The following is a 16610-nucleotide window of genomic DNA, read 5'->3' on the forward strand; positions in this document are numbered from 1 at the left end:
TTTAGTTATAAATCAACATCAAAAGTATTTTTTTATATATTGAATTAGAACATTCAGCAGTAGCCTGAGGAAATATTTCACATATTCGTAAAGCCAGGTTATTTAGGCATTTTAAATAGTTAGGGCATTGTTTAATGTACCTTCAGAAATGTCCAATACTTAAAATGTTCAATTCCCGACTCAGAGCACTCACCTACTATAGCCATTTACTTTTGAATAGTAAAGACACATTTCTCAACATGAACTGTAGCCAGTTTTATTAAAAAGGAACATTTTAAATTAGCATCTCGTACAGTTTTCTCTTTCTAAAGATTTTTTTCACTTTTCGTGTTTTATACTATGTTGGTTGACGTAAAATGTTAAGTTCACAGTATAGTTCTCCTTTCCTGTAACTATAAAGCCTATTAAGAAGTTTGTGTAAAAAAAAAATTGAATATTTTACAACATCACACTACGTCTGTGACTCAACTGAACTATAAAACTGGCAACAACTTGAACGTAAGAATAGAATGTTTACTTGACCATAGTGTTACTGTCAAAGACACAAATTGCATGTTTTCTGTGCTAGGAATATGGAAGTTTTCGTCAAATAACACTCTGTATTACAACCATAAAAACAAAACTATAACCGAAATTTCAAACATTTTTATCATTTAGCTCCATAACAGCTGATAAGTTAGCAATCAGTTGAGCCAGTCAATGACCTCGGGGGAAGCGGAGCTGATATCACACATGTCCAATAAATGTCATCTGCTACTAACATTATGACTCACCACACCAGCTGGACTCAGCTCTTCAGATCCCACGGATTTACATCTCTAACATGCATAATGTAATCTGCATGTTTTAAAAATTAAATGTTTGTTGATTGTAATTTTTGTAAATATGACTAGCTGGCTTTTGCTGTGATGGATGTGGCTAGCTTAGCATTCTATGAGAATTTAACAGTAAATTTAAAATGTGTTTAAAGTTTTGAAGTTTGTATTTTGAAGCGATAGTATAAAATGTTTGTTTAAACTAATTTATTACTGGGGTTTCTTATATCTTACAGTCTTATTTTACAATAGAATAAACAATATTATCTCTTTTATAACATTTTTTGGTTATTCAGATCACCAATGTTCAGCAAAGTGTTGTAAAATTTCCACTATCCTATACTTTTTATAAGATTTGATTGAAATATAATAGTTTATTCAAAACTATAACTGACTGTAAGAGGACAGAATGTAACTTTTTCTGTGCCTACTCTGCTCAGCTTAACGTACAAACGACATCATACCATACATTCTTCTTAACAAGTATGGGATGATGCTCTGACTGTAAAATGTGTACAATCTTGTATTTGGTTAGTCAACAGTCATTATACTGGCTGGGTAGCTGAGTGGTTATACTGCTCGCTTGCCTAACAATCAAAAGGTTAAAGGGTCGATCTTGAGAAAAGCCAGTAGCTTTTTGAAGGTTTGAAACTGGACCAAGCTGTCCCTGATAATTGGGCTTTAAAAATAAAAGGTCCTGGCTAATGAAACAGCTGATCTTGGTCAGTTAATAAACCTACACAAGGCATCTCGATCCACGCATATTTGAGTTCTAATACGCACCTAGGTAGCCTCACCATCTCAATTTGTAATGATAATATAAACTACTACATAGGTTCCTAACCAGTGGCGGATCAAGAACAGTCACAAGGGGGGGGGGGTGGCGAACCAGGGGTCTGGCTGGGGGGTTCAGGGGTACCCCTGAAATTTGTGTAAACTAAGTCTCCAAAACGGCAGTTTTATACCATATCTTTGTCCAAAGTTAGTGTGACAAATTATTTTACGCAATGTATTACATGCAGTAAAAAATATATGTATATGTATGTCCGAGGGGGGGGGCGCCCCTCTGGATCCGCCACTGTTCCTAACTATTAAATAATTTGAAATATGTTAAAAGCTACCAAATTCAAAGGCTTCAGAAAACAATTAACAGTTCATACCTTGACTGGAACATCATAAAGCGAAGTAGAACGAATGAACCGCTTGAAACCATCAGTCTCTTCAGTCGCAACAGTTATTAGAAGAAAATCTGGAAAATATAAAATACATATTAGTAGACAAAGAGCAGTTGCTTAGCTCTAGAATAGAATGGGTCAGCAATGACCAATGGCATTCTGAAATCTCAATGGTCCGATTTGGACCAGGTACCATAGAACAAAAAATAATGATTCTTTCTAACAGGTTGACATTTAATCATGGGAATAAGGTAGTACTTTTTAATAGTCACTGAAGATGTCATGTGCCTACAGTGCAAACTTTAGGAGCAAAATTTAAGGGCGTTAAACAATAATTATACCTACTATAATTTTGTTTAAAATAACATGAGAAGGAAAGTATAAAGTCCCTGCGACTACTAAGCCCCTAAATGACACCCTGTCGGAGTTTAAACGATTATCTAACACAAATATTAAAATTACATTTAATCATGCTCATTTTATTGAATTAATTGAAGTAATATTAAATTAAAACAGACAATATGCTGCCCTGAAACCACAGACATACATTGCGGTAAGCTTAGCACTTAGGGTGAAAATGAAGTCAATAGTTGCATTAGACATTTTGTTTTGCATTTCACAGAAAAACTTCCTAGTTTAGGCCTGCAATTGTAATGGAATAACAAAGAAGACTGTGACATGATTTAAGAAGGTAAAAACCCTAAAAAACAGTATTTTTTAAGTTCAAATCTTAATAGTAGAATCATGTGGCAGATTTGTAATCTATCAACAATCGAGTGATAGGGAACTGTGGGAGTAGGACATCCAGCCAAGCGGAGGATGTTGATGTTGATAACCGAAACAATCACAAGAAACTCTGATGTAATTGACTTGCAACCTCAGCGTTCTGCTACGATTGATTGCCTGGCTACACTTACACGCCTCACTAAACATTGGTCAACTGGTGATCTGATAAAATACTGACCAGTCTTGTACATGCTTATTTTAAAAGATTGTAAAGTACAATGAGATTAAGAAGAGTTTTTTTCTTTAACACCATACAGTTTATTTATTTAGGACTATTTAATTTATTGACAGTAAATTACGATTTCTACAGTAAATCCTTTATAGGCCAACTTAAATACTTTCTTATGAAATGGCAACCATACTAATGTAGGTATTTTAGACAAGTATGAATGGAAATAAGTGTAGGATGAGTGGCGCGATCTTGTAGTCTTGTTAGTGACTAAGGCTGAGATGTTTCTTAGACACACAGCTTTAAATTAAAATCCCATACAGCCAATGGTAACTAAGGGACCTACAGTTTATAAGTAACTAGTAGAATCTAAACCACACTTTTGGTCAAATTGGTCAAAGTAAGTTATCAGGATGGTACTGCAGATAATTTAGTACGGTACTAACTAGTGCTGACGTTTATCTTTTATTTTTTGACCATGTTTCTATGTATGCCTAACTTAGCCTACTAAAAATAGGTAAAGTTCGCTAATGCAAACGTTTGAGACCTCTCAAAGGTTCTTTCTAAAATTGTGGTTTTTGTTTTGTTAGGTACGTACTAAGCTCATTTTTAAGGAACATCCAATTTAGGGAATAAGCTATTACCCACCAAAGATCTCATGCCAAGAGGCTGGACCTGGGACCAATTTACTTTTACGTTTTGATGTCCCCAGAAGTCAAAAACATCATAGCTGTGTAACGGTATCAGAAGTACTAAGTAGCCTAAATCTGTGTGAATGAATGTAGCCTAAGGCCCCTATTAGTCGTGAGCAACATGTGGCGCAGCTAGTGGAGCCGCCGGTGTCAGACGTGTAGAGGGGCATGGAGTCAAATGGTGCCTATTAGCCGCGTGAAGACCGGTGGCGCCGCCGAAAAAGCTGCCTGAGGTGTTGCCGGGAGTGATTTTGCCCGAAAACATGTGTCGCGACCGTTTTAGTGTCCAGGCAGTCGGGGGGCATTGCAGTATATGGAGCCTATTAGCCGTGGACAACATGCGACGCCACTGACTGCGCTCGCATGCGTTATTAACGTGAAAACGAAGCCTGTCACACAGTATACATCGTGGTTTGAGTCGATTGAGACGTGCCTCGCCATATTGCTGTTATATTCATTAGTGACTTCGGTTCCCTTTGTTTACCAGTGACCTTTTTAACAGTGCATTCTTTCCTTTTTGTGTCATTAGCGTTTTTAGTTGTCTTTAGTTTAGATAAACAATGTCAAGTGCTAATAGTGACGTGCAAATTGTGGATGCAGTCACTCAACGTCATGTTTGACACTAGAGTGTTGTGGTGAATTCCGCTGTTTGAGCTAGCTACGAATGTGTCGCGCGACTAGTGTCCAGGTTCCAAACGCTGTGGGTCACCGGCGTCACCACCGGCGGCTCCACTAGCTGCGCCACATGTTGCTTACGGCTAATAGGGGCCTAAAGTGAACAAGTGCCTTAGACAAGCGCAAAATGTACGGCCGCACACAGCCCCTAACTTACTTGGTGTAAAATAGAAAAAGTTGGACGGTCGTCGTGCAACTGCACACTTTATTCATTTAAAAAACCCAGCAGTTGCCCACGTCCAAAGCCGCTTTTAAACCAAATGCACAATGTCCAGAGCATCTGCACACTGTGAGTTCTGTTTTACCATCTTTATTGTAAGCTAACCTAACCTCCCCCATTGCAAACACAAAGCTTGAGTATAACTGCAATAAGTAATTTATACTTATTTGCCAACTAGCAGAGCACCCGTCCTTCGTACGGGGTTGGCTTAAGTATAAAATGCTTACCGGTATTGCAGTTATACTCAAGCTTTGCGTTTGCAATGGGGGGAGGACACAGTTTGATAAAATTTGGTTCATAATTTACAGTATGATAAGTTATAGTATAACACATATAACATTGCCATAATGTTCTACCATCAGGGCCGGAACAAGGGGGGGGGGGAAAGGGCGGTTGCCCCAGGCGGCAGGGTTGAGGGGCGGCAAATTTCTGGTTGCAGAAAATTTGTTTAATACAGTTTTTAAAAGTTTTTAATGAGCCAAATGTCATAAGGAACGTCAATTAAGTAATTTCAAAACTGCATAACGTAATAAACAAACAATAATTTTACAATAGCAATCAATATAAATTGCAACGGAGTAGAAAACACTGAGAGCCCTAATAGCATAGTTAGCAGCACAGCAAAGTTTGTTTACAATTTCAGCTGATCGCCATCCAAGTCAAGGCGCCATGCCGCCCTGCCTCACTGCCGTGCCGCCGCCTAGTGAGGCCTACTGTATTTTGCATTCTGTTTAAGGTCGATTCACACATATCAGTTCAGTAACAGTCCAGTTACAGTTCAGTCTCAGTTGCATCCGCAATTTCTCAGTGAACTGTCCGTCAGTTGGTTACAGTCAGTCTTTCGTCTCTAATATTTACAGTAATTTACAGAAAAAAAAATTTAAATTGTAGACCTATACCTATTCCATTAAATTTTCATCGTCCATCTTGTTGATTGTTACAAACAGTACTCAAAATATCAACACAATCATTTAAATAACTAAACACTATTTTCTAACCTAAAACACGTCCGTCAGGCGTCCGAATAATCCAAAAATATCGGCGAAAAGAAATCTGAAATTGACTGACGGACGCTGGCAGAGCGACGGACGGAACTGCAACGGATGAGTGTAGATAGCGCAATAGAAAATCCATTAAAGAATATTTTTGTTAACTGTGACGTGCCTGAAGTGACTAGACTGCAACGTGTCGTAACTGATGTGTGTGAATCGACCTTTACAGGTACGTAGCAATGTGATCAATTTCATGCAGTGGTAGGAAAAAAGTACTGTAGGCCTAGGGATTTATATTTGTTTTTGTTAGGCCTATTTAAGCCAAAAGCTTCCTTGTAACTTAGTTCTTTTAAGTACCTACCCTAATTAATTGTAGTAACAAGTTCAGCCATACAGTACCGTAATAAAAAAGAATTGTTAGGCACTGGCCCAATTTGATGGGTTATGGGAACAGGGATTTATGAGATAATAAACGGTAGGGTACCTATATCAGCAATCTGACAAATACTTTCTCCCATAAGCTTGTCAACAACCTTTATCATTGGTAAGAGGAGGGAGCAACTATGCTATTTTATAGGGGAAAATCACAAAACTTGCAAAAACCTTTGAACCGTAGGTCTACTTTTGTTACAGCAATGGGGGATTGCACCTTTTTTTATTATAAGGACCATCACACATTAATTTTAATCAAAATCGACTTTTTCCTAAAATCAGATTTTTTTATGGGGGTTTTATGAGAAAATAACATAGCCTAAGTTACAATAACTTTTGAACCGTGATTTTTTTTGTTGTTTGATGGGAAAATCACCATTAAAAATCTAAATTTCAAAAACATGAAAAACGCCTGGAGATACCATGAGTTAGTACCAGTACCTACTAAACCTGCATACCGAATTTCAACAAAATCAGACTACAGGTGTAGTCTGTAGCTCTGTACACATCCACACATACAGACACACATCACTTCAAAAACCACTTTTTTGTTTCAGGGAGACCCAAAACGGATACATCTACTCAAAACTCAAACTGGAAGATTTTGATAATACAATACTTTCTCCATACGGTATAGGTTCTGTACTATGTATAAGGGGAGAAAGTAAAAATTGGTTTTTCCAATTTATGAACATTAAAAACGTTTATTAGCCTTGCTACCTCAAAACTATAACTGACTGATCTATTTCTTAACCGATAAATAAAACTTTATTTCCGAATGCTTTCAGATGGGATATATTATTTTCCCACCCAGCAGACTACAAGGGGGGGGGAGGGGCGGCAAATTTTAGTTTGCCCCCACTCAAAAATTGTCTTGATCCGGCCCTGTCTACCATTGCACCTAAACAATAGAAAAAAATAAATTATCAAACATTCGCACAATATATCACAAATCTATATAAATAAAATTAGAGTTTTGTCTGTACATTGCTTAGAATAATGAACTTTTTGGTTATTTTTACATTTCATAGGTCAGAGAAACCGAATCAAACCTTATCTCAATTTCTGTCTGTCTGTCTGTCTGTCTGTCTGTCTGTCTATCTGTCATTCTCTTGGTAACGCTAAAATACGCACTTTATTACAACTACTCCTCAATAACTATAGCACTGTCCCGCCTGAAACTTATTTTCCAAATACTATACATATATGAGATGGTTTTAGACGTATTTCATCGAATATGAGACAGTTAGATATTTAACAGTAAACCCTTGAAAATCAAGTTTTTGTCGATTTTTGACGTGGAATTTCTGGAAGCCCATGTTAACCTTATGAGAAATGAAATTATTGAATCTTAACAGCTGTTTCAATTAAACAAGTTGGTTCTGTTCTGTGATGTTCAATAGCATTAAAGTTACAAGGATTACCAACAGGGTGCAGCACTAGCACTATTATTTCTTTTACATTTATGACAACAGCTAATTTGCAACCTGGAGGCGAGTGAGCGTAGCGAACGAGCTAACCTGAAGGCAAGTGAGCGTAGCGAACGAGCTAACCTGAAGGAAAGTGAGCGCAGCGAACGAGCTCCAACATACAGGTGAGTGAGCGTAGCGAACGAACTTCAACCAGGACGTGATTGAGCCATGCAAACGAGATCAGATAGTAAAAATAAAAGTAAGCCTACCGTTATAGGATCGACCGGCAGACACAGAGGTAATTTAACCTTTTATTGATTGTCATACCGATCCGGAACAACAAAAAACAACATAAAATGAAGCTATGTATAATAGTTTGGCCAGCATATCTTAAAATATGCAAACCAACTGCTGTTCGTTATATAAGAAGGTTTCAACTGAATATTATAAGATCCCCGTGCGTAGAACGGGTACACAGCTAGTTATTCTTTAAATTAAAAACTCAAAACCTAACTGTAAACAATCCTACTTTGACAGTTTTCATTGCGTATCACAGCTTTTTGTTGCTTAGTTCAAATTAGCTGTTGTCATATAACTTATGCACAAACAAAATAATAATAGTGCTGCACCCTGTTGGGAAACCTTATAACTTTTTAATTCTATTGCATATTATAGAACCAACTTGTAAAGTTGAAACAACTGACTAAATTCTTTAATTCCCTTTAAATATGAATACTCATAAGGTTAACATGGGGAACTACAGACCCACTGGGGCGGAGCCCGAAAGGATTTTTGAGATAAGAATATATGCCTAAATGTTAATAGGGAACGTGAGCTATCATCATGCCAAATTTCAGCCCAATCCATCCAGTAACTTAGTTTATGCGTGATTGAGCAACACACAAACTTTCAGATTTATAACATTAGGTTAGTAAGATTCCATATGAAGGACAGGTAACTTACTCTGCTAATAAGTTAATAAATATTGTCAGCAAGTACACAGTTATACATGTTGTAACTTAAGTTAGCTGTGTATGATTTAACTTACGGTACCGGTAGTTTTTAAGGAGAATATTGACCTTATGCAGGTTGAAATTTAGGCTACCCGACCAACTCTATCATAATATTGAACCAAAATTATCGGCAGGCCTACCGGATGGGTACCGGTATTTCCAGTCGTACAGTTTATGATTAAACTAGCCTAACTTTACATAATCAGAACATAAGTTAGGGATTGGGTACATTTCAAGTACCGGCTTCCATATCTGTTGGCGCAAACAACCGTATGAAAAAATTGATTAATAAGTTATATCGAATGAAACAATCGAATAATCGATACCTTCATCCGGTTGTTTGTGCCAACAGATACGGAAGTCTACCCACAAATTAGCCTATGTCTTGGCTAGTAGGAATAAAACTTGCCTATATTTTGTTAAGCTGGACAAGCTGAAATAGGTTAGAATAGGATAATCTGAAGGGTACAGTTTCTTAACTGGGCTATGCGAATATCGATTGAAACTATCGATTTGATTAGTAAACCTTCATGCGAATTTTTCACCATCAGCAAGTTTGGTTGGTTAGGTTAGGTTAATCTGAATAGGCCTACTGTGTTTAACATTATAAAGATAACTTAGCCTTGACTTATATATATCGAAGGGTATGTTTATCCTTACCTTGTTTATCCTGTACATCCTCACATATAACAGGTAAGTTACATGCTGAGAAATACAGCAACGATAAGAGTAGACAATGAATGGAACTAAACTGAAATGTGTTCATTTTATTGGATGTATCCATATCCAACGTAATTCATAAACAATCGAACTTCAAATCACCACACACACATTGTAAGATTTCAAAAATATGAACTTGACAACTCTCAACAGTCACAACCTCAATATAAGTAAACAAAACAGCAAATTTGAACCAATAAGCTAGTCTAAACAACACCGGTGGGCGGTGCGGTGAACAACAACACAACAATCTTAAAGTGAGGTGAGGAGAGGCGATGAAACCAGAACCAGGGGCCCTATTTTTGAAATGGTTGACTGTTGAGTTGAGTGTCGAGTCATTCTATTTCCAATCGTTTCGTATTTTTGAAACGGTTGACGGTGGACTTATACAACCAAAACTACTCAACACCTATCGAGCTGTTGAGTGGAGGTTGACTGCACTTTCTTCTTCCTCTCTTTCGGCAAAAAATTACTCTTTTTGAGACGACGCCATATTGTTTTGTTATTGCTTTAATTTACTAATTGCGATTTAGAGGTTATGTATTTGTTGTCAATGTATTAGCACCCAATTATGCGATTGTTTTCTGTAGAATAATCGCATTTTAATTTTATTTACTGTGTCAATACTAGACTATTTAATCAAGGGTTTTAATCTTGTTGGAATGTTTGAAATAGACTAGGCATACTAATTGAACTTATTATAAGATAATTATTGTTATTAGACCTATGATTTAAGGTATTAAAGATTGTGGTAGAGAGAAACAATATCATAGTTTGTTTCAATACCATTCACCTAATAAAGGGATCAAATTAATTTAAGTTACGATATGCTTCCAGTGCAATGGCAAATGGCCGCTTTAACCTAAATAAAAAACAATTAAAAATAACATAAAACAAACCGATGAAGGAAACTAAAATAAGGTGATGTGTTCCGAAATAGAGACGAAGAAAGCAATTAATAATGTATTTAGGATGAGTGTAGGACCTAAAGTAAAGTGCAGCCTATGCCTAAACTTATAATTAGCTACACCCTAAAACAAACATCCATAGTAAAATTTATTTTTAATACTTAAGTTTAGCCTATATAAGTTAAGGTACTTTGCAATCACTAAGATTAAATTAAGCAAGACATAACCCATTATAACCTCAATCTCTCAAGAACGGAGTTGACAGTTTACCTCAGTGTCTCGAAATATGGCAGATTGGATTGAGATTAGCTGCCAGATTTTAGAGTAAGAAGAGGTTAAATCGAAGTCCGCAAGAACTCTGCATTGTGATTGGTTCAAAATGACGTCATCTGAATTTTTGACGGTCGTATGCTCTACATTTCCACCACGAGTCTCTCAACTAGTGATTCCCAACTCGCTTCCCAACTGTTGGGTTTCAAAAATACCAAATCATGTTGTTGGTTGAGTTGAGTGCTGACGATTGACTCAACTGTCAACCATTTCAAAAATAGGGCCCCAGGGCAGGGCGCGCTCGTTGTCGTAAACTCGTAAACTTAAACTAATTTAACGTTTCGTTGGTAAACACGTTTGGAGTGAATGTGAAGCTGGGAGCGGAGCGGTAACGGAACGTATGCGTATGACTGATATGCAGAGAAGAGAGGCGGATGCAGTGATGCAGAGCAGATTGAAGTTACGGACGGGACAGACAGACAGACGATATTCGATAAAGAAGGAAAGGGAAGGGAACCTAAGTAGACGCAAGAGTCGGCAGATAGCAACAGCAAGGCGTATGCACTAGCAGAATGAAAATGAAAATGAAATGGAATTAGCAGACGCTGCAAGAGATCTGGCTTCAAGAGCTGGCTGGCTTCAGAGAGGCGGCTGCCGACAGGGCGGAGGCAAAACTCAAAACAAAACGTCATGTGATAATAACGACTAGTAAACACGTTGCTCGAAATCGAGCAATTAGCAATTGCAAAGAAGTAAAGTAGTTATTTAAAAACAAACAAAAGTCATCATAATTTCCGATGAGTTTAAAAGACTTTGAATCGAAAAATAAATAACAGCAATTAAATTATACAGCTGATCAAAATGTAAACAATTATGTTCTTCATAAGGATAACATGGGAACTTTCAAAGCCACTGGGGCAGAGGCCAAGGGACTTTAAAAAAATTAAGGTCAGTTTGCAAATCTACGTGACACGCTCTTTCCAATGAGACGTCAATGGATAAAATCGGTTAAGAAATGGTGGAGGAGTCCAACCGACAAAGTTTCATGTAGCGTAGGGGTATATTAATTATATAGATTTGCTGAATACAAAAATCCAACAAATTATTTTAATAACACTAGAGGTCGCCCAGTGGTCGAAGACTCGACCAAAACTATTTAATGTACAGACTTATCTATTTTCAGTGTTTTCACCAATGATGTAAATAAAACATGTAATCGAAATTTCTTCGATTTGTTTTGATTTTCTGTTTATTTCGTCACCGGCAACCCATTAGACACCTGTAAATTATTTTAAGACTTGAAATCCATTTTGTGCTTATTTTTGAGCCTATTTTATTGTATAAAGGGATTCTGCACACCTACAGGAAAATATCTTAGATTTTCCCTACGATGCACACGAAATGAGAAAACAGGTTTTAAAGAAACATGCTTGCCTATTAATATATAGACTACAAGTCGTCCAGTGGTCGAAAACTCGACCAAAAATATTTAATGTACAGGCCTCTCTACTTTTACCCCACGCTGTAAATAAAACATGTGACTATAATTACTTCCATTTAGTTGTTATTTTGTCAACAACATGACAACCCATGAGGCCCTGATTGATTTTGTAAAATTTCAAATTCATTTTTCGTGTTGAGCTTTTATCCTATTTTAATTTACAAAGGGATTCTGCACTTATTTAGGAAACTATTTCTAACATGCGTAGATTTATCCTGCAATGACACGAGCTGAGAAAACAGTTTTTAAAGAAACATGCTTGCCTATGAATATACCAAATAAATGAGGGAATGGTGACGTCTCCTAATGAATGGTGAGGTAGGTTTTTTTTTTATACTGGCTTGTGGTATCGTATTTTTAAGTGTTATCATTGACTTCGGATACGCATCGCACCAATATCTGAACCCAGTTTCGAGTTGCATGGTGTCACTGATGTCAAATGTTTCTCTCTTTTATATATTTCACTGTAAAGGATGCAGTGATTTTTGCTTTACGTTTCACAAAAGCTGCAACATTCTTTCTTCCCTTTGCATACAAATTTGTAACATTTTGAATTACCCATGCCAAGTATCGCACTCTCCTAAATTGATTAACTGGTTGATAACTGACAGAGATCGGAGGCCAATAGAGTAGACAATAGACACAGTAGTAGCTATCAATTGTGTAACAGTACAATCCACTTGTAAAAGCCGTCGAAGTATATAACACAACTGTTATATACTATGTAATGTTAGTTAAAATAATGTTACTAGTAGGTTAGGTAATGTTAAATATAACTGTTTTGTACAAGCAAGTTCTTACAGTTCCGATCAAGTAGCGGGTAGGTATGTGATATCACAGATCAGGGAAAAAAATTGTGTTCCCTAGTCTGTCAGTAGGGGAAAACCTTGAAATTCAAGAGAGAAGGGTCTGGTTCAGTTATGCGACTATATGGGGCTGGCTAAGACTCAGAAAATGAGTTACACAATTAATTAATTACTAACTAGATGTAGTAGAGTAAACTAAATGAACGGGCTACAGCGTTACAAAATAGGTCCGATATTGCTGATGATCCTGATATATCCTGATTAATTGACACAGTCTGCTTGGTCAATGGTCTGTGACATCAGTCTGAAAAATGTAGGGTTTCTAAACTGATAGACTCAACACGCAAAAAACATGGATTGACCTACTTTTACGAGTTTAAGTGTATTTTAAATTATAATAATAAATTAAGTATAATCTTGACAGTCTACTTACTGTGATGAAATGTAACATTTGTGCCGTTGCAGACAGATGCTTCATGAGTCCAGTTGATGATAGCGTCCTCTAGTAAATCATCCCCTTGAGGTGAACCAAGACATTGGTCCAAAGGAATGTCGGACCCTGCAATGGTCCATTCTAGAAAAGAAAAATTATAATTTAATAATACACATAGGCCTACATACAATCGGGGACGTATTTTGATTGTCGTTATGGTTTATTTGTGTATATGGTCTAATGTTCCTATTATGACTTACTACAGTTACTCAAATCAAATATGAGGATAATTATTTTGTTTACTCAAGTGCAACCCTTTGATGCTGAATATTAACGGCGTAAAATGTTTTTAATTTGATCAAATACTGTCAAGTGCAAACAAGGAGTGGTTAGTTTAATCTTTTGGTAAATGTTTATTCTCCGTGTAAAGGAAAACGTATTAGTAGTTTTTCTCCATTCCTTAGCCTTATAATTTATTATCGAGTCAATTTAAATTCATCGACGTATATTGCTGTTAAGCGATATATTTTATTTTGACCACTTACATAATGAAACATGAACTCTTGTCACTTTCAATCGTGACAATCATATTGCAAGTCTATATTCAACATTTCGTTTACTTGAAGGATTTTGTTTATTAATTACAATTATCTAAAATTTGATTCATGTTTAGGGTTACCACGTTAAAACTTTAGCAGGGACAATTTGACAAGAAAACTTTGGTATTGCACTTTGAAGTTTGATCTAAAATTGTAAAGAGAGTTGCTCGTGTCACAAAACAACTATATACTGTATATACGGTAGGCGATTTTCAAAGTGAACAGTTACCAACAACACAAATTAGTTGTGGATAGCCTACCATCCGACCCAAAACATCTGTAAAGTCTTCTTTCTTTGATAGTAAAGATTTAAGATTAATAGAGCTGTACCTATACCGACGAAAGTGGCCAAATCAATAATTGCATTAGTTTCTAATGATTACTGTTAAATAATTGAGAATACTAGCTTTGAAATGTACGATTACTGGTCTACATTCTGTATCGGTAAAAAATTACTCACTGAGGTAGATTGAAAGAAGTGATGCGAACAGCAGCAGGGACATGACTGATCCTTGCTCTGACTACGGCACGGTGTCGTGGTCGTGGTAATTTACCTGAACCTCCCGTGTCCTGCGTTACTGGTCCACGTTCACTGGTTAAACTCCTTGCTACACCGTGCGCCAAGAGTTCACTAAGTTAGTTTACACATAGAAAGAACCCCTGTATATTGTATAGTAAATTTACACACTTTTGTTTGGTTGTACTCTCTTATGAATCTCCTTATTATGGATGAGGATGGTGCCAACGCCCTTGCTCGCGTGGCTACTAAGTGTTCAGAATAGATTTTGTACATATTTTTATCTACTTAACAGTACAGATAGTAATAATTGTGTACATGCCGGTTCCAAGACAGCCTTTATAAGTCACTCACAGTAGTGGAGACCACAGAAAAACTCATGACAAAAAGGCACACTTCGAGAGATTAGTGGGGATTTAGCGGAATTTAGTGGGCATCTCGAGAGTAGGTAGATACCTAAAGGTGCAGCTATTCTATGAGAAAATAGATTTAGGAATCCTAGAACAATTTCATCATCGGGACACAGGCTTCCTAAACTTAACAAGTGACTATTTAGTGAGGTGTGCTAAATTTATAATTATATTCATTATTAACTATATTTGAAAGAGAAACAAAAATTTTAATTTTCTTATTAATAACGAACAATATTGTGTGCATCTAATCATACTTTTTTTTATTAAAAATTTTGTAAGTTTAGGAAGTCGTCTTTTCTCAATCTATTTAATGTTTGTAATAATAATATATGTATCACAAAGTTTGTAGCTTGCACAAATAAGCGACACGAAATGAATACCATGATTTATGTATCTACAGTCAAAGCTCGCACCTACAGCTTATCAGCTGATTTCAGCAACAAACTGATGATGTGGGGGAATTGATAGGGAAATATTCTGTGGTTGTCTATGCACCAAAGGATGCAAACATTCCAAGGCCGATGCAGGCGAGGACAGTCTTTAGACATGGTCATGCTCCATTTACTGGGAAAATCGGGAAGTAAAAAAGACTCTGGAAGATCAAGTCAGGGAAAACCAGGTGACGCAACGTCATGGTCCCTTGAGTTGTTGGGAAATCTGTTTGTGAGATATTTTTTGCAAGTCAGTGACACTGCGTAGGAAAACATGTTTTAAAATTCATAAACTTTTGAACAACGTCTAGTTGATAAACCATGATTGTTACTTATATTAGAGGTCGTCCAGAAAACTCGACCAAAAATATGTAATGTACAGACTTCTCTATTTTCACCCACGCGGTAAATAAAACATGAGATTGGAATTTCTTCCATTTGTTTTGATGTTCTGTTTGTATTTTGTTTTTATTTCATCACCAGCATGGCAACTTAAAAGGCCCATGTTAATTTTTAAAATTTTAAATTCATTTTTTGTGCCGATTTCTGAGCCTATTTTAAACTAAAAATGGATTCTGTACAACTATAGGGAAATTTCTTTCCAATAGTATGCGTAGATTTTCCCTGCGATGCACACGAGTTGAGAAAAAATGTTTTCAGGAAACATGATTGCTTATTGGTACCTGTTGTCTGTTCTAGTAGAAGCCGACTAGACAATTTGAAAAGCTGTATGGGTCCTATTGTTCAGTAATCTTCCTTTATGTTTTTTATGTTATGTATATTTCATAATCTTTGGCTCAATTAATTTCTTAAATGTTTTGCTTTCAAACATATGTTCATGAAATTAAATTATTTCCCTATTATTATATTGGTGACATATGTTGTATATGAATGTAAATAAAACAGTTCTTGTTCTTTTGTAACCAAGTGTGTTATTTTTTCTCCCTCCCATAATCTCAATTTAATATTTCCATTTCTCTACATTTCATACCCTCTGGTCCTTCGAACTAAATCTCATTAAACCCTTTCTCATTTCTATTCCCCTTTCTCAATAATTCCCTAATATTTAATTTCATTCTCTACAAATCATTCACCTATAACGCAGACAATTAGAAAACTCAATGAACATTTGCATCAATCGTATTTTCCAAATTGATGGATTAGGCCCTAATATAAATGAATTAGCATAATAAATGTCAGGGTTGGTTGATGTAATACGCCTTAGAGACTTATACCAATATCTAAAGACTTGCCAATGGCGTGACCTCGTGATTCACAGTTTTCTGTTATATAGAAAACACATAACACCGATAGTTTTCTCACGTGAGAAGAACTCTCTCTCTGTATTGAGAATTTCCTACTATAAACAAGAACCCCGCAGTATACAACAGATAAGATAGTTACAAAAACCGGATCCTAGGTTACAAATTATAAAAATTACACAAAATAAAATTGAAATATAAAAGCACATTTTTATAATGAATTAATAAATAATTACTGTAGCAGCCTCTAAAAAATATTAGATAGAGACCACGTCAACAACTTATAGTGTGACGACTAACTTTTTACAGATTTTCAATGCGAAGTAAATACATTGTACAAAAAAATCAGGTTCAATTCAATCGGAACTG

At 36.2% G+C, this 16610-nt stretch overlaps 1 protein-coding gene across 3 annotated transcripts in view; it reads right to left on the minus strand.

The window, feature by feature from the left end:
• The window catches only part of LOC128991601 (procollagen-lysine,2-oxoglutarate 5-dioxygenase-like), a 50464-nt gene extending 36303 nt beyond the window's left edge, over positions 1-14161 (minus strand). For 2 of the 3 annotated variants that reach the window (XM_054414623.1, XM_054414622.1), the window contains exons 1-3: positions 14079-14161; positions 13020-13160; positions 1976-2064 (exon numbers count right to left, since the gene is read on the minus strand). In XM_054414623.1, the coding sequence (XP_054270598.1) occupies positions 1976-2064; positions 13020-13160; positions 14079-14121 (273 nt within the window). In that variant the 5' untranslated portion in view covers positions 14122-14161. Of the gene's footprint in view, positions 1-1975; positions 2065-9041; positions 9425-13019; positions 13161-14078 lie in introns of those variants that run through there. The other variant, XM_054414624.1, reaches the window with a different exon arrangement.
• Positions 14162-16610: the final 2449 nt, after the last annotated feature.

Source organism: Macrosteles quadrilineatus, unplaced genomic scaffold, assembly GCF_028750875.1.
Source record: "Macrosteles quadrilineatus isolate MER2022 unplaced genomic scaffold, UCM_ALF_1.0 Scaffold_4__1_contigs__length_99947679, whole genome shotgun sequence".
Lineage (NCBI taxonomy): Eukaryota > Metazoa > Arthropoda > Insecta > Hemiptera > Cicadellidae > Macrosteles > Macrosteles quadrilineatus.